The 18,371-nt window shown below is 34.4% G+C and overlaps 1 protein-coding gene across 1 annotated transcript in view; it reads left to right on the top strand.

Annotated features, from left to right (window-relative positions):
- The window catches only part of RELCH (RAB11 binding and LisH domain, coiled-coil and HEAT repeat containing), a 120,992-nt gene that overhangs the window by 56,005 nt on the left and 46,616 nt on the right, over nucleotides 1-18,371 (top strand). The window contains exons 11-13 of the mRNA XM_007457529.1: nucleotides 8,598-8,710; nucleotides 12,784-12,874; nucleotides 15,612-15,683. Coding sequence (XP_007457591.1) covers nucleotides 8,598-8,710; nucleotides 12,784-12,874; nucleotides 15,612-15,683 — 276 coding nt within the window. The remainder of the gene's footprint in view (nucleotides 1-8,597; nucleotides 8,711-12,783; nucleotides 12,875-15,611; nucleotides 15,684-18,371) is intronic.

Here is an 18,371-nt window from a genome sequence, read left to right as displayed (position 1 = left end):
GTGGGGACAAGGACCCTGGCAGCAGAAGTTCTGGGAAGTACTCCTTGGCGTGAGCCCTCCCAGAGTCCTCTCGTGCCACCCTAGTCTCAAAGCTCCCGCCCCTGCTCCTCAGGCCAGGTCCCCCTAATAATTCTTTAAATGTGTTTTAGAATTCATCAGTTCTGATCCTAGAAGTTTTCTTTGGGGGAGGGTTTTTATTACTTGTTCAATCTATTAGCTTGTTTTTGGTCTGTTGTGATTTTCTACCTGTCTTGACTCAGTTTTGGTAATTTATGTGATTCTAGGAATTAGTTCATTTCTTGATTATCTAATTTGTTGGTGAAGCATCATTTATGGTATTCACTTATAATCCTTTTAATTTTTGTAAGGTTGCTACTAATGTCCTCTCCTTTATTTCTGATTCTAGTTATTTGCATCTTCTCTCTTTTTCTCTTAGTCAGTCTAGCTAAAGGATTGTCAATTGTGTTGATCTTTTCAAAGAACCAACTTCTGATTTTGCTGATTCCCTTGTTTTCCTTGTGTATATTTCATTTATCTCTACTCGAATCTTTATTATTTTCTTCTTTCAGCTGGCCCTTAGTTTAGTTTGCTCTTTGTTGCAAGGTTGTTGACTTGGGATCTTGCTTTTTTAATGTAGGCAATTACAACTATAAATTTCCCTCTGTGTCCTGCTTATGCTACATTTCACACATTTTGGTATGTTCTGTTTCTCTTTTTCATTTGTCTCAAAGTGTGATTTCTTTGCCCCATTTGTTGTTTAAGAATGTGTTGTTTAACATCAACATATTACTGAATATTCCAGTTTCCCTTCAGTTATTGATTTTTAATTTCCAGTGTGGCTGGAGAAGTTTCTTTGTGTGATTTCAATCTTTTAAAAACTTACCGAGAATTGTCTATAGCCTAACATATGTTCTCTCCTTGAGAATGTTCCATGTGCACCTGAAAATAATATATATTCTGCTGTTGTCATCTAGAGTGGTCTATATATGTCTATTAGGTCTAATTGTTTTACATTGTTGAAGTCCTCTATTTCCTTACTGATCTTTTGTCTAGATATTCTGTCCATTAACGAAACTGGGGTATGGAAGTCTCCAACTATTATTGGAGCTGTATTGTATTCTTTCAGAGGTATTTTCTGCATGTATAAGCAAACTCAAATATATGATCTCTCCATGAATTATGCAAATGCTACCATACTCTATGCACTAGTTTGCACTTTGCTTGTTTTCCTTGTAACATATTTTTGTAACTTTCTATGTCAGTAGATAAAGAGCTTTCTCATTCTCAAGACTGCATAATATCTAGTCTTCTATAGTCTTTTAAATATGTTTTAAATTAGGTATTTCAAGCTTTATTGACTACACTGTCAGTAAGGAAGATATTTTACATCATTTGCCAGTATATAATTACACATGTAATTAAAAGAAAAGTGTTACAAATCAAGTCTTGCCTTTATTACAAAAAGTTAGAAGATAGTATCAAACAGGATTTTATAAATATTTTAAAACACTAAAGAATATACCTAAGTAAACAATAAAAAAGAAAAAAGCTCTTTGTGACCCATTCAATTGACTTTATAACCCACTATTTTAAATGGAGTGACATAAAGGTTAATTAAAACTGTCTAATAAATTAAACTTCGTGTTGTATAAAAATGGAAAGTACAGTGACTATAGATATTAGTGTTATTTGTTTTTGTTTTTTAAAAGAAACATCGCAACCTCACTTAACCTTCAGGGCACAATTATAGCATTTTCCAAATTCAACATACAGTATTTTCAAATTTAAGATACCATTGAGTGTAACAATTATGTACCTTTAAGAAATAAGAATTCCAATTAATTTATGATACGCTGTCCATTGTAAGGTGCATCCCAATTTCAGAGATGATAAAAAGTGAAAAAAAAATTTTCTCCTATGTTCTGCAAAGTAGTGATAATCTCTCTTTTTTTTTTATTATTTTTTTTTGCGATACGCGGGCCTCTCACTGTTGTGGCCTCTCCCATTGCGGAGCACAGGCTCCGGACACGCAGGCTTAGCGGCCATGGCTCACGGGCCCAGCCGCTCCGCGGCATGTGGGATCCTCCCGGACACGGGCACGAACCCATGTCCCCTGCATCGGCAGGCAGACTCTCAACCACTGCACCACCAGGAAAGCCCGTGATAATCTCTTTTTACCAGCTTGTATTTTAAAAGACTTTTTTGCCTGTTCATTTTGGGAGAAAAAAATAAAATTAATGAACTGATTTTCTATATAGTAGTTCACATTAATGGGTTGGTTGAGGAACTTTTATCTTTCAAACCAAATTACAAAGTAAATATATTTGTCATATGATATATGTATATAGTAAAATAGGCTAAAGAAGTTGATTTTTCACATTTTCTGCTTTAAATGCATTTGAAAGGGAAATTCTGTAATTTAAAATAAGATTTCTTAAAGAATTACTTCTAAAAGCATTTTAAAATAATGCATCTAAATTTAATGTTCATTTTTATTCTGCGGCAAGGAAATATATGTCATCAGCTAGCTAAATTAGAAAAGCAAAGGAGAAGCCTGGGCCTGGAATGGGGGTGCAGCAAGGTGAAATGGAAAATGAGTCCAAGCTTTCTTTGTAGGATGTTCCACAATTAGATTGGGGATGGTTGCAGAACTCTGAATATACTGAAAAAAACCACTGAATGTACACTTGAAATGGATGAGTTTCATGATATATAAAATATGTATCATTAAAGCTATAAAAAGAAAAAAGTTAAAGGAGTACACCAATTCCCTAAAAGACTTAAAAGTAGCTAGTACCTCTAAAGACTTGCTCATCTTCTGAGAAACTAAATTTTGCTCTTTTACATTGCCATTCGTGGTTACTCCATGGTAAATTTTTAACTTACGTGTAATAATAGCCCCAGATAATTACAACTGTATGAGAGTAATATAGTAGATAGTACAGTAAAGTACATAAGCTTGGACCATCTTCTTTACCCATGTAGACTGTGTGTGTATGTGTGTATCTTGTAATTTTTGGAGTAAATCACATGCTCTTTAGCAGTATCAGAGTTTGAAAGTCACTTAAGTATTTCAGTTAGGCTTCCTAAAGGCTGAGCTCCAGGAATTATAGATATTAATAATTCTACAAATAGATATTTTAGCAGCCCTTGAAGTGTAAAACTTTTCCAGAGGTGAGTAATCTTTTCTTTTCCTTATGTGAGTCTTTGCAATGTTTGTTCTTTATGTTTTTTCTTTACATGTTATTGTCAACATCCTGACAAATTTCAACTGAAAATCTAAATCAGAGGGTGTACACTTGTTGGTACTTGAATTTAAATTGTAATTCATTATTGCTTAATCCCTAGGCAAAAGACTAGATGTAAAAAAATTTAATAACAGTTATCTAAAATTTTTAAGTTAATTAATATATTTATTTTTTGGCTATGTTGGGTCTTTGTTGCTGCACGCGGGCTTTCTCTAGTTGCGGCAAGCAGGGGATACTCTCTGTTGTGGTGCACAGGCTTCGCATTGCGGTGGTTCCTGTTGTTATGGAGCACGGGCTCTAGGTGCATGGGCTTCAGTAGTTGTGGCACACGGGCTTCAGTAGTTGTGGTTCGCGGGTTCTGGAGCACAGGCTCAGTAGTTGTGGCACACGGGCTTAGTTGCGCTGCGGCATGTGGGATCTTCCTGGACCAGGGCTCCAACCCGTGTCCCCTGAATCGGCAGGTGGATTTTTAACCACTACACCACCAGGGATGTCCCCTATCTAAAATTTTTAACGAAGCTTGGGTTATAGGAAATAATTTTAGTGGAACAGTGAGGACAAGCAGTGAACTATAATTAATTGGACTAATGTCACCTTTCTAGAACTATAGAATTTTGCTTCTTGACCTGAAGTACTCAAACATTTCCTCCTTGGCATCTGATCTAAATGCTTTTTATGGTTTAGATTCCTTTCAGATTTGGGAGCCATTATCTTATCAACATATCCATGCTTTTTTTTTTTACTTTTAAAATTTCCCTGATCTCATTTCCTACTTCATTTCTTTCCCCTTTAACATCTGATCACTCACATTGTTTTAGATCCTGTTTAGGTACTATTTTTTCCTTCTGTTATTGTAGTCTGAACACACACTAATCTTACTGAAAGTGATTTCTTTATTATTATTAGAAGTTATTTTGTTTTACTTGTAAAACTGAAAAGAAGGGACTTCCCTGGTGGTCCAGTGGTAAAGAATCCACCTTCCAATGCAGGGGACGTGTGTTCCTTCCCTGGTTGGGGAACTAAGATCCCACATGCCTCGGGGCAACTAAGCCCAAGCGCCACAACTACTGAGCTCGCGCGCCTCAACCAGAGAGCCCATGTGCTGCAAACTACAGAGCCCATGCGCTCTGGAGCCCGTTCACCACAACTAGAGAGAGAAAATCCTGCACGCCACAATGAAGAGCCTGCACTGCAACGAAAGATCCTGCACGCTTCAACGAAGACCCCACGTGGTCTAACTAAGACCCAACATAGCCAAAAGAAAATAAATAAATAAAATAAATAAATATTTAAAAAAAGAAAACTGAAAGGAAAATCCTGGAAGCCTTTCCTGTTTAATTCTGTACAAAATTTCATAGGAAGAGTGGGAGAGCTTTCATATAGAGAAAACTAGCATTGTTGTTAAAATTGCAAAAATCAAAATAGTTAAAGCAAAAATCATTCACTTGAGTAAAGTGCAAATTACTCAGTTTTTAGGTTAATGAATTCTATAGGCCTTGGAAATATGTTTTCTAGTATTGTGGTAATAAGGTACTGGAATACCTTCTGCAATAGGATTACTACACTGATTTCCTCTCTAATGATCTGTAGATCAGTGTTGTATTTCACTTCAATACACATTAATTGAGTACTATCAGGTGCTAAAGTATGTTTGAAAATATTTAAAATTTCTGTTGCCTTGAAATATGGAGACAATAACATTTTTATGGGCGGGGCAAGGGATTCTTTTTGGATATAATGTTACCAAAGCTATAAGTATTATTTTACCATGGTTATTATTCAAAGACATTTTCAAAACCACTATCACATTGTTTTCTGAAGAAAATTTAGCCACCATTTTTTAAATGTTTTATTTATAATTATAAGGAAAGTTTTTTAAACACTAGACTTCATCAGTTGGAGAGATGATACCAAAGGGAGAATATTGATTCAAATCTATAAATTTATAAATACAGTTGACCCTTCCTTGAACAATGCAGAGGTTATGGGTGCTGACCCACACACAGTTCAAAATCCCAGTATAACTTTTCATTCAGCCAACCACAGATTGTGTACTACTGTAATACATACTTAAGGGAAAAAATCTGCACATAAGTGGACCCACACAGTACAAAACCGTGTTGTTCAAGGGTCATCTGTAGTGTGAAAATGGTAAATAGGGTCTTAAATGGATGAATTAGTACTTCATAGGCTTGAAAAAGGTGAATTCACGATAAATAAGGGATATACAGCACAGCAGATACACACTTAACACAGAATTCATTATTTCAGGAATGGTACAAATAGAAGTTGTGAATAAATAAATGAATGATAGAGGAAGAGGAAATTAGGATATTTGGAGCTAGTCATAACTTAGCAATTAAAATCCTTGATGGCTCTATCATAAACAGACTACACTTTCCACTTTTTTCTGCCATCACTTTCTGGGCCTCTTCTCAGCTCAGTGTTGCTGTAAGAAGAGGAGACCATCTGGCATACTTTATACACTGGGTTATAACTGCCATAGCCATTAATGTGCCAGGCTGTACCCAGTTCTCCTTGCCATAGGCTATCAACCAAAACTTATTCGCAATGACTTCCCATATTTGTTGATTTATCCAGCAATAAATAAAAACAGATGGCAATATAAATTATTACTAACTGTGATTGAGCATAATTTTAGAGTTCAAGGAGACAAGGCCTGACAAATCGTTTTGCTCCCATGTGTCAGTTTGGATTGGTTGGTAATGGCTGCTGTGTTGAGAAGGCTTTTTGAGGCCAACTTTGATCTCAGAAGGAAAAATTAACAGTCCCATTAGCCATAGATAAGAAAAATACAGAAATATATGTAAAGATATATATAAAGAATTTTTGATTTCTGCACTAATCTTAATTAATTCCTATATATTTCACTTGAGGAAACTAAAAATCAGAGAAATTCGTGGTTTTCATTAGGTTCTTTGGTACTAAGAAGTATTGAGGCAGGAGCTCTTCTAGCTCCTCCAAGTTCAGGGTTCTTGGTTTAGCACATCTATAGCCATATTCCAGTTAAAAGATTCTTTATATTAATGTATGACATAAACTTCCTCTTCGATTAAGAATCACTAAGTGTCATGATTTTAAAGTAAAGAGAAAAGGAAAAGAAAATGTGAGGCACAAAAAATAAACAACAACAGCTATTTTGTTATACTTGTTATGGAGATAAAGAAGCTATTTATTCTATATTTTAAACAGAGTGTATATGCATGTATTTGCAATTATAACAGATATCTTACCTACATTTCATAAGTTTATTTTTTTAAAGAGTAATACAATAGGAAGAGAATGAAATAATATAACGTAAGAGCATATATTTTGGAGATGATTGGAAAGCAGGAAGAAGGGTTATGAGGAAGCAAGAAAACCCGTTGGAGAGAAAGGTCTGACATGAGGGGAAAGTACAAATAAAATATTTAGGATCTTTTTGATTTTCAGGCATTAAAATATTTTCTCTTTTTGTTAGTGCCTTCTAGAATAACTACTTTTTCATCCTTAAAGTTCTACTCTCAGTGTGATATGCTGATGTGCAGTCTTAGTCCTCTTATTAGTATCATTGGCTCTTAGCAGCCTCAATGGAATCCTTAAGGATCCTTGATATTAATGGTCTTCTATCCTAATATTTTATAAAAGGTTATTTTCTCCTCCAAAGTCAAGACTTACCCATCAAGCAACATATTAAGCATCTGTGGAAACATTATATAACAATATAGGATCCATACACATACTGTTCCATTCCCAGTGCAAAATTATTTTCCCTAATTATTTTTTATTTCTTTTGCTTTTCAGTTATTCACTAATCTAAAACGTACAGAGGTGCCTAAATAGATGGCAGAATAAATGTTTTAAATTTCTTTTTGCTTCTCAGATTTATTCTTAGCTCTTCTTATCTACATCTTTGTACTTTCAATTTAGAATTATACCGAGTAATTATAATTTTAGCGTAATATATAAAGATGTTAAAAATAATGGAAAGGACTTCTAGTCACGCCTTTAAGTTTCAGTCTCAACTCCTCTAAAAAGCATATCATCTGTTTCTAAGGGAGCATCTTCAAAATAGGAAGATACTTCTACAGTGTAGACTTTTCTTCAAGGTACCATGTATTAGTATGTAATGATCAATTCCTATTTTAAATCTGCTAGTACTTTTTGGTGGGTAGGGAGGCAGATGGGAAAAAGAAATGGGAGTAATCATTCTACCCTTTTTATTACATCATAGTGATTTCTTTAAAATATCTGCAAAGTAAGTTAGAGGATTTCTCTCCAAAAATATTTCATCACTTTTGGACTTTTATTTCATTAGATTTGAAAATCTATTCCAAAAATGAAAAACATTAATATCCTTTGAATATATTTTAGAATTTAGTCTTAATTTAATTAAAATGGGAAACAACTTTAATTTTCAAAAATACTTCTTTGGAAGAGAGAAATAAACTTTTGTCTATTACTTTCCTTGAAAATATTGAATTTACCTCTGCATGTTGAAAGTGCAACAAACAAAATATTGTTAAAAATTTTCATTTCAGCATAAAGCATTTCTACTAACATTTTGTAGTTGTACTGAGAGCATTCAACACCTGTGGAAATGGTCTTTAAAATTAGCCACTAGGTTAGGTGCTAAGATTACAAAATTATTAATTATATCTAATCTTAAGAAAGATTATATTGTGCTTATGGAAGTGGGACAAGTTGTCTTTTCTGTTATCATTTTAAGTTTTAAAGTATAGTTAACTTCTGCAAGTGTTTGTTTAAAAACACTTTCAAAATTAAAACTACTGGACTTCCCTGGTGGTGCAGTGGTTGAGAGTCCGCCTGCTGGTGCAGGGGACACGGGTTCGTGCCCCGGTACAGGAAGATCCCACATGCCGCAGAGCAGCTGGGCCCGTGAGCCATGGCTGCAGGGCCTGCGCGTCCGGAGCCTGTGCTCCGCAACGGGAGAGGCCACAACAGTGAGAGGCCCGCGGACCGCAAAAAAAAAAAAAAAAAAAAAAAAAAAACCCACAAAATCAAAACTACTATATCAGCTTATAGTAAGATAGAATGTTATTTAGTTTAAAAGCTAATAGACCCTTGGGAAGTATTGGATAAGAAAACAAGGTTATTTGAATTTTAAGTTACTTTATTGCATTGTGATCTGCATCTTCTGCACAACCAACATAAAAATATGTTTCAGTGTTTTCTCTTGAATTATCAGCCTTACAAAGTTAAAATTTGCTCCTGTATATGCTGAGGTTTATTTCATTTTAAATGTCCATTTAAGAATACATTGGGGAAAAAAAGAATATTCTGCAATGCATTTTTACTTTGACTTTTTCCACCTTCATATTTCTTTAGGAGTTGATCCCCCTCATATTGTGTACAGCCTGCCTACATCCTGAGCCTAAAGAGAGAGATCAGCTTCTCCACATACTTTTCAATTTGATCAAGAGACCAGATGATGAGCAAAGGTGGGTATGACCACTTCTTTGGTAAATAAATGTAATGTTGACTTATTAATTTTATTAATTTGGCATCATGATTATCATTTTAATATAAATGCCATCTTTTCTTTCTTATATCTATTTTAATAAACAGAGGAAACACTGACCTTGTTCACAGTGCCCTGCAGTGTTTTCATTCTTGTCATTCCAACTACTCATGTTGAATTTGTACACTTTTGTGTTAGTTACCTTTGGATTTCTAATTCAGATATTTCTTTGCTTTTATCTTTCACATTTGATTTCCAGGAACTAAATATTTCCCTTTTTCCCCACAGATGAACTAGATACACCATGGCCTCTTCATGGTTATGCTTTACAAGAAATAAAATATTTAATATATGAATGTCTGCATCACTAAGCTATCTGTAAAGCAGTTTCTGTGTGGCTAAAGGGATACAGTGTTTTGGTTAGTCCTGAGTCAAATACCTACAATCAAGGATGCCTGAATGGGGAAATGAGTTATACCTGATGGTGGTGGGGGGATGGGCCACACATCGAGAGACTCTCTGGAAGAAAGGGGAATGGGTTTTGATCAAGCAACAGTGATAGAGGTCTGCCTCAGAAGGTAAGACCTTTAAATACTAGGTGAAGCCGTGCAAGTGTGACTGTGAACAAAACATCCCGGTGGATGGGTAGGTAGACTAAGCACCAGTTGGATAAGATTGAGCTATTGAAATGTTTTTCTACATAGTAATTTTCTATCTTAATAAAGAAATAATTTTTGCTTATACTTTTGCAAAAAATAGAATTATACATTATGATTAGGTAACTATATAATTTCAGCACTTGTTTTACTGACTGTTACAGTTTTTACCTCTTCTGAGAATGTTGGAATATCATAAAAGTGAACCATAAGACAAATCAAGCTCAAAATTTTAAACACAAGGAATCTCTCCACTATGAGAATAAAAAGTCATGTAGACTTTAAAACTCTATAAGCATATATCTCTTTCCTACCCTTACCAAAATATACCTGAGCAAGCAGAGAAACATGTTTTTTCAGGATCCAGTCAAGGTTAATCTACATGCTAGTCAAATGGAAATAAGGGAAATTCAATCAAGTTCCATTCATTGCAAACTGAAAATTTTCTAAGGACAATTCGATGGTGCTATATAGGAAAATTAATATTTTATTTTCTCCTTGAAAAATACTATTCCCTATATTGGTAACTTAGTTAATAATTAAATACCACTTATTACATTGTCATTTTTAGATTTGCAAGGCAACCTCTAGTTCTACATAGCCTTTTTTCATAGACTCTGCATGTAAAGCTAACGGCTGCCGCCTGGTGGCCAAAAGTACCTATAGCCTTACTTTAGGTCAAGATATGTCAGGATTTAAACACTCATGTCCACACTTAAATCTTTCACCTTACAGAAATAAAGTTATTTATTAAAATAAACTAATCAATTTATTAACTATATATATGAATAACAAAGCAAAATTTTTAAGTTAGCATGATATGTTTGACATATAATCAGTTGTTACTTTACTTAATGAATCTCAAGCTTCCTTGCATCCTAAGAGAAACTTAATTTTATGCACAATAGTAGTGCATCTTGGCAGTTCTATGCTAACAGCCATAACTAACACCATATTTCTACCTGTGTCAAATAATTCCTATCCTATGATTTTCTACAAGTAGGAATAGTGTTTATTTTTACTATCACAGGAGCCTGTTTCCAGTGCTGTTAATAATCTGTAGACCGTCTGATCTTTTCTGTTTTCAAATGTATTTCAAAACTGTCCTATTTTTTAGAATTTTGAATCTTAACTCTGCTGACTAAGAAGCCTGTTTTGAGGGGACTAACATTTTTTGAACAAGTTTGTACAGCTTTAGTATAGTGATGGTGACTCATGATTTAAAGTCATTTTACATGAAGCTCTTATATAAGTATATACTTCTTATGTGTGTTTGAAATGCTTAAATTTCACCAAAGTTCATTTACTATAATTATCAGATTTTTCTAGAACCTACATATATGACTTCTCATTATTTTAATATACTATGGGGGTAAAAATGATCAGACATTTGGACATTTTCAGTGGGAACAGGCAGCTAACGTGCTGTCTTAAAGCTTGGGAATTTCTTTTTCTATTTTTCTTTTATTCACTTTATTTGCCTTCCTAAAGTAGGAGAAAATAGAAAAACAAAAGAAAAGTTGAGAAACAGGCATAGAAGACAATGATATAAATATAAAGGGAAATCAGATAGATAAAAATTACAAGGTTATGGTGAGGAGAAGCTGCAATATACAATGAAGACATATTGGCTCAACATTTCCCTTCTCATTGTCCAGATGCTTTTTGTCTGTTATTATTCTCCTCAGCCTGAGAGAACATTTGTAGCTAACTTGGCTGAACTAAATAGAAATGTAAGGTCATTATTCAGTTTAAGTTAAATTGACGTATTTTGAGAAATAGCAATGAGTAATGCCTGGGCTTTTATAATTAGTATGAATTAAACATTCTATTTTGGTTTTAAAGTTGGCTACTTTGAAACATCTATGGAAAACATACTTTTTTTTTTTAATCAGGTTTTACTGTTTTGAAGTCATAGTCAATCAAAAGTAAAAGAACTTGCAATTCTGCCTTTCAGAGTCATTTTAAATGGAACTTCATTCTGAAGAGTGAAAAATCTTATTTAAAATTTTAAATTATAAATCTATCAATTCAAATGAAATTATCACATTAGTTATTTATATATTATTTCATAACAAATTACCCCAAAAGAAAGTGGTTTAAAATAACACAGTTTATGTGGGTCAATTTATCTGGGTCTTCTGCTTCAGGGTCTCTTATAAAGCTGTAGTCAAGGTGTTGGCTGTGGCTACAGCCACCTCAAGGTCCATGGGGGAAGGATTTGCTTCTAAGCTTTGTTGTTGACAGGATTCAGTTTCTTACGGATCTTTGGACTGGGGGCCTCGGTTCCTCACTGGCTTTTGGCCAGAAGTTGCCTTTAGTTTCTAGCCACATGAAACTGTCCAACATGGCAGTGTCTTCATCAAAGCCTGCCAGCTGAGAAGGCAGAAGAAAGTGTCTCACAAGATGGATATCACAGGCTTTTGTAATCTGATCTCCTAAGTGACATACCATCACTTTGGCCATTATTCTTTTCATTAGAAGCAAATCATGGGGTCCAGTCTACACTCAAGGAGATGGGATTACTCAAGGGCATGAATATCAGGAGATGGACCTCATTAGGAGCCATGTCAGAAGCTGCATACCACAGTTATCTTGGGTGCAATACCAAAATTTCTTATTTAAGAAATATCATTTTGGGCTTCCCTGGTGGCTCAGTGGTTAAGAACCCACCTGCCAATGCAAGGGACACGGGTCGGAGCCCTGGTCCAGGAAGATCCCACATGCCACAGAGCAACTAAACCCGTGCACCACAAGTACTGAGCCTGTGCTCTAGAGTGCGGGAGCCATGACTACTGAAGCCCTGCACCTAGAGCCCGTGCTCCGCAATAAGAGAAGCCACCGCAGTGAGAAGCCTGTGCGCCACAATGAAGAAGTTGCGCCCTGCTCGCCGCAACTAGAGAAAGCCCACGCGCAGCAACAAAGACCCAATGCAACTAAAAATAAATAAATAAATAAGTTTAAATCAGCTATACTTCAATAAAAATTTAAAATTTTTTTAAATAAAAAAAGAAATATCATTTTACTAATATGACATCGTAGTTTTTAATTATAGAACTACTAGGAAAATATTTGTTTTCTAGCTATTGTTTTAGTAGCTAGAAACTGAAGCATTAAACATATTATAATCTCAGAATGTATATGTGGGAAGTTAATTTAGAAGGTTATGAGATTCAGCTTCACACCAGTAGAGAATCCCTTCACAACATCTCTCACAAATGGTTTTGCCACTGCTGAATGGTGGCAGCCCGTCCATTGTGAAAAGTTGAATTTGTACAAAAATATTGTACAAAAATATTGTACTTCATGTTAATTAAAGCTGACTCTTTTTAACCCTTTGTCCTAGTTGTGCTTTCTATGCAAATACAAATCTTTATTCATCTGTATTATCTTTCAGGCAAATGATACTGACGGGTTGTGTGGCATTTGCACGTCATGTTGGCCCAACACGTGTAGAAGCTGAACTTTTACCACAGTGTTGGGAACAGGTAAATAACTGTACTGGGTTTTTCCTAGCTATTGTATTCTAACTTATTATAAATGTTCACATTATCTTTTAAAAATGCTATTTGGAAATATGTGGGATATAAATTATGCTACTGTTTCTATAGCCCAGCACAGTGATTTAATAGTCCTTAAGAAAGCTCTGGGATGCTTTGCTTTATTCGTTCTTCCAACAAATACTTAACACTATTTCCACTGCCAGGTACTGTTGTAGTCACTAGGGATACAGTGGTGAATAAAAGACAATGACATCCTAGTGGAGAGGTAAGAGTAAACAAATAAATGAAATGATGACTTGTAATTTATAAACTATGAAGGAAAAAAAGGTAGGCTAAGGGTTAGAGAGTGATAGGGAGTACTGTTTTAGAAAGGGTGGTCAGAGAAGGAATCTCTGAGAAAGGGATGTTTAGACAAGAATCTGAATCCAATGAGACAAAATACAAAAATATAAAAATTTCTGAGTTCAAGGATCTGAATCAAGTGAGATACAAAATACAAAAAATATACAAACTAATGAGTTCAAGGGAAAGCAAGAGGTTGTGTGTATGTGTAGGTAGGTAGGTAGATAATAGAAATCGTATCTGTATATACTGTATACTTATATATATTACAAGTATATACAGAATATAAAGTGTAAACCTTTGATGTAGGAGGTTTATATATATTTATATTTCAACTCACTATTTACTAACAATACTTCTGGTTTTATGTTGAATTGTAATATTCCAGTCCTCTCTAGAACTCAGAATCTTTGACTTTCTAGACTCCATATTTAGGTCATTAAGTAACTTATTCTTCCATCTTAAAAAGATGGATTTCTTACTTATGAAGACAAATTGCATGGCCTTGCTTTGTCACTTATTCTTAAGAAAAACTATTTGTCTCTGGAATATCGCTAAAGTTTATGGTCTTTTAGAATTCTGTTCCCATTTTCTTTGAGTATTCATTTTTTTCTTTAGAATTTAGTGGAGTCATATCTAGATTCAGTGTTTAAAAGGGAACATTATATATATCCATATTATCTCTGACAATCCATATGTCATCTAGAGATTATAGTGCATACTAATTTAGGGTTAGGCTGTAACCACTGAAAAGTCAAATTAACTTGGAAAAAACATACAACTTTGAATTTACACTTCTGTACAGTTATACATATGTATATGCAATTTTAAAATAGTTTTTTCCATTTTCTTTTCTTCTTTTAATTTTTATTGAGATGTAATTCAGAGAGCATACAATTCACCTATTTAAACTGTACAATTCAGTGGTTTTTGTAGTCACAGAGCTACACAACCATCACCACAGTCAATTTTAGAACAATTTTATCACCCCCCAAAGAAACCCCAACCCCTTGAATTGGTTCTTGTATTTCAAGATTGTTTTAGGTATTCTGGGTCCCTTGAATTTCTGTATGAATTTTAAGATCAGCCTGTCAGTTTCCTGCAAAGAAGCCAGCTGAAATTTTATAGGGATTGTGTTGAATCTGTAGATCAATTTGGAGAATGTTGCCATCCTAATAGCCTTTAAATCAATGAATTTAGGATGTCTTTCCATTTATTTAGGTCTTTTAAAATTTCTTTCAGTAATGTTTTATAGTTTTCAGAATGTTACTTATGCACTTTTAAAATTTATTCCTGAGTATTTTATTCTTTTTAATACTATTGTAAATAGAATTTTTTAAATTTTCTGTTTGTTTATCACCAATATATAGGAATACAGTTGATTGTTGTGTGTACATTTAATTTTGAGACTCATTTTGCTAGACTAAAGGAAAGTAAAATAGAAGTTTACATATTGCATACTATGACATTCAAACCATTTTGTTTTGAGGTTACTATTTCTGGATTAAATTTTATTCAGAGATGTCATTTACCAACGTCTCTACCACCACCTCTTCTGTAACCTGAATAAACATGGATATTGGTGATCTATCTAGCCGCCTACCTCCAGTTTGTTGCCCAATAGATTGCTACATAATTTCTTTTCTTAATTTTAGGCATCCAATACATTAATGAATTATGTCACCTTTTCATATGGGAATATGAGAACAGATACACTTCTTTTCCAGTCAAAGAAAGATTTATATTCTATGAAGAAGACATATGGGAACAAAACCCAGTATGTGTCATTTTTTTTGTTTTTGTTATTTTTTGTTATGGTTCAGTGTAGTCATTACAATAGCAAAACCCCATCATCTTGCATATGCAAACAGGAATGAATTGACGTCTACTTACTTTAAAAACAAAATCATAACACCAGTCAAGGGCTCTGGTTAAATCATCGATTAATTTACGTCCTAATCCCTGAGGTAAAAAAAGAGGACTGAGGAATCATTCCTGGCACATATTGTAGACTATATCAGTAAATATCTAGAAGCTGGGTTTTCCAAATTTAAAAATATACTAATGTTGCTAGGGAAGGAGAAGGTTGCTCCTGACATCTTAAGGAAAGCTTAGTCTTGGGCAAGCCCACAATCTCTAGACACCTTGCCATATTTTCATCTTTGCTTTATCTTCTTTCTCTTTAACAGGTAACCCCTGTGACCTCATTTTTTAGGCTCTCCCTGGTTCCCTTAATCCTGATCCAGGTATAGGGATCCCCGAAGTGGAAAAGAAAGAAGCTTTATTGCGTTCCTAACAGGATTTATGGTGAAAAATAATTCTCTATTGGAGGAAGGGAGGGTATGTTGTTTATGCTTGATTTATTTATTTTTTACTCTAGATTAATCACAAATACCCAGAAAGAAGATTGCTTGTGGCGGAATCTTGTGGAGCACTGGCACCTTACCTTCCTGTAAGAATTGTAATTTTTTCTTAAAAACCTTTTTCTTCCTTTTGTAACAATAGAGAAACCTTTTTTTCAGGTGTCTAATTATACAGTTGAATCCAGATTCTGTCCTAACAAAGGAAAAAGATGAGCCAGAAAGAGAAGGCTCACATTGACACCATATGGCACTGCAGACAGATAGGTACATTAACCATTGATTTTGCATGAGTATAAATATATTAAACCTCATCAGCAATTCTCAAAGTGTGGTCTGAGAACCCTGGGGGTCCCATGAGATGAAAATTATTTTCATAATAATATTGAAACATTTTTTGACTTTTTCTCTGTGTTGACATTTACACGGTGCAAAAGCTGTAATGGGCAACAATGCCAGTGCATTAGCACTGATCAAGGCAGTGACACCCAAATAAACAGATAATGATTGTATTCTTCACTGCCATGCACTCGCAGAAAAAGTCAGTTTCACTTAAAAATAAGCTTGGTGAATCAGTAAAATTATTAATTCTACTAAATTTTGACCCTAAGTATGCATCATTTTAATATTCTGTATAATAAAATGGAAGATACTCATATCAAGCCCTTTTGCTGCATTCTGAACTATGATGGCTGTTTCAGGAAAAGCACTCGAGTTGTAAGCTAAACCAGTTTTAGTTGACCACTAAAAAAAGCTGTGGTTATTCAAACTTGGGATTTTGACAGACATTTTCATGAAAATGAATGAAATGGAACCTGTCATTTCAAGGAAAACAAATAGACAGCATTCATTGCCAGTGATAAAACTGGAACTTCTAAGTGAGAACAAGAATTTTGGAAAACTTGTATTCACCACTGTGAGCTTGACAGCTTCTATTCTTATCAGAAGAGGCTATGAAAATGCCTCTCCCTTTTTCAATTATATGTCTGTGTGAGGCCAGATTTTCTTAAATACTTCAACCAAAACAGTACAACACAGTTGAATGCTGAGCAGTTAAGAGGATCTATCTTCTTTTAAGTCAGACATCAATGAGATTTGCACAAAATATAAAACAATGCCATTCTTCTCACTAATTTTTTGATTAGTTATTTTCATTAAAATTATAATTTCATTATTCATGTTAACCTTTAATGAGTTTATTACTGTTTTTAATGATTAATCATTTTTAATTTCTCTTTTTTTATTTCTGATATGATAAATGTCAATAGATATTACCCACCCAAACAATAGCTGTTTGAGGTGCTCATTAATTTTTAAATGACTAAAGGAATCCTGCCACCAAATGATTGAGAACCACTGGACTGTTGTGCCCCTTTTAGGTATCTTCCCATAGGTCAAGGGCTTAGAAGGGGTAGAGGAATGAGGTGACATCAAAAACTATTTTAATTTAAACAACCATAGTTTAAAGCAGAGCTTGACAAAATACAGCCTGGAACCAAATCTAGTCCACAGCCTGTTTTTATAAATAAACTTTTATTGGTACACAAGCACACCCATTTGTTGTGTATTGTCTGTGTCCACTATCACACTGCAACAGCAGAGCTGAATAGCTGCAACAGAGACTTTTTGGCCCCAAAGCCAAGAGTATATACCATCTGGCCCATTACAGAAAGTTTGCTGACCCCTGCCTTAAAGGGTCCTTTCTATAAGATTGTTCTTTTAAAGGGGTACAAAAATTGGAATTGTATAATACAGGAGCTGTTTATGCTGCATTTACTGTTACCTCATAATCTTTGGTGAAGAGTGAGAAACCAATAGTCAAACAATTGTCTTTTTAAAAAGTAAAATTTTGGGGCTTCCCTGGTGGCCCAGTGGTTGAGAATCCACCTGCCAATGCAGGGGACACGGGTTTGATCCCTGGTCCAGGAAGATCCCACATGCCGTGGAGCAACAAAGCCCATGCTCCACAACTACCGAGCCTGTGCTCTGGAGCCCGCGAGCCACAACTACTGAGCCCACGTGCTGCAACTACTGAAGCCCACACGTCTAGAGCCTGTGGCCCACAACAGGAGAAGCCACCACAATGAGAAGCCCACACACTGCAACGAAGACCCAACACAGCCAAAAATAATAAATAAAATAAATAAATTTTAAAAATAAATAAACAAAATTTTTGTTTTTTTATTCAGAAAAATATAAAGAATAAAGAATAATTCATAGTCTCACTCCCAGTACCATTTTTTTTATTTTGTTAAAAATAAATTTTCATGAAGTATAGAAAAGAATAAAATGAAAGTCAAAGACTTCCCTGACCCTAGTCATTATCCCCAAAGATGACATCTTTGGGTAATGATTTTTAATTAATACTTACAGAGAATAAAAATTTATGCATACACCAGCTTGCATTTTTACATCCTTTAAATTTTTCTTACCCAGAATTAATTACTCTGTGTGTTAAAAGAAGCAAAACACAGAGATATTAACAGTATGTGAAATTTAAAAATGTACACAAGGGAATCTTCATTTTTAAATTTCACAAACCATTAATACCTGTATATCTTGCTGCTTTTAACATTTGCATTTTTTATTTTGACAGTGTTAAATTGCCCCCAACCAAGATAGCACAGATTGTACTCCTATCAACAGTGCGTTGGAGTTCTTATCTTACCATACTTCGACTGGGCATAATCACTTTTTTTTTAATGTTTGCCTATCTTTTAAGAGAAAATTATCTTATTGTTGTGATACATGAGTGAGTTTGAGCATCCTATTATTTATTG

The sequence above is a fragment of the Lipotes vexillifer genome, unplaced genomic scaffold (assembly GCF_000442215.2).
Source record: "Lipotes vexillifer unplaced genomic scaffold, Lipotes_vexillifer_v1.1 scaffold125, whole genome shotgun sequence".
Lineage (NCBI taxonomy): Eukaryota > Metazoa > Chordata > Mammalia > Artiodactyla > Lipotidae > Lipotes > Lipotes vexillifer.
This window is presented reverse-complemented; position numbering and strand designations above follow the sequence as displayed.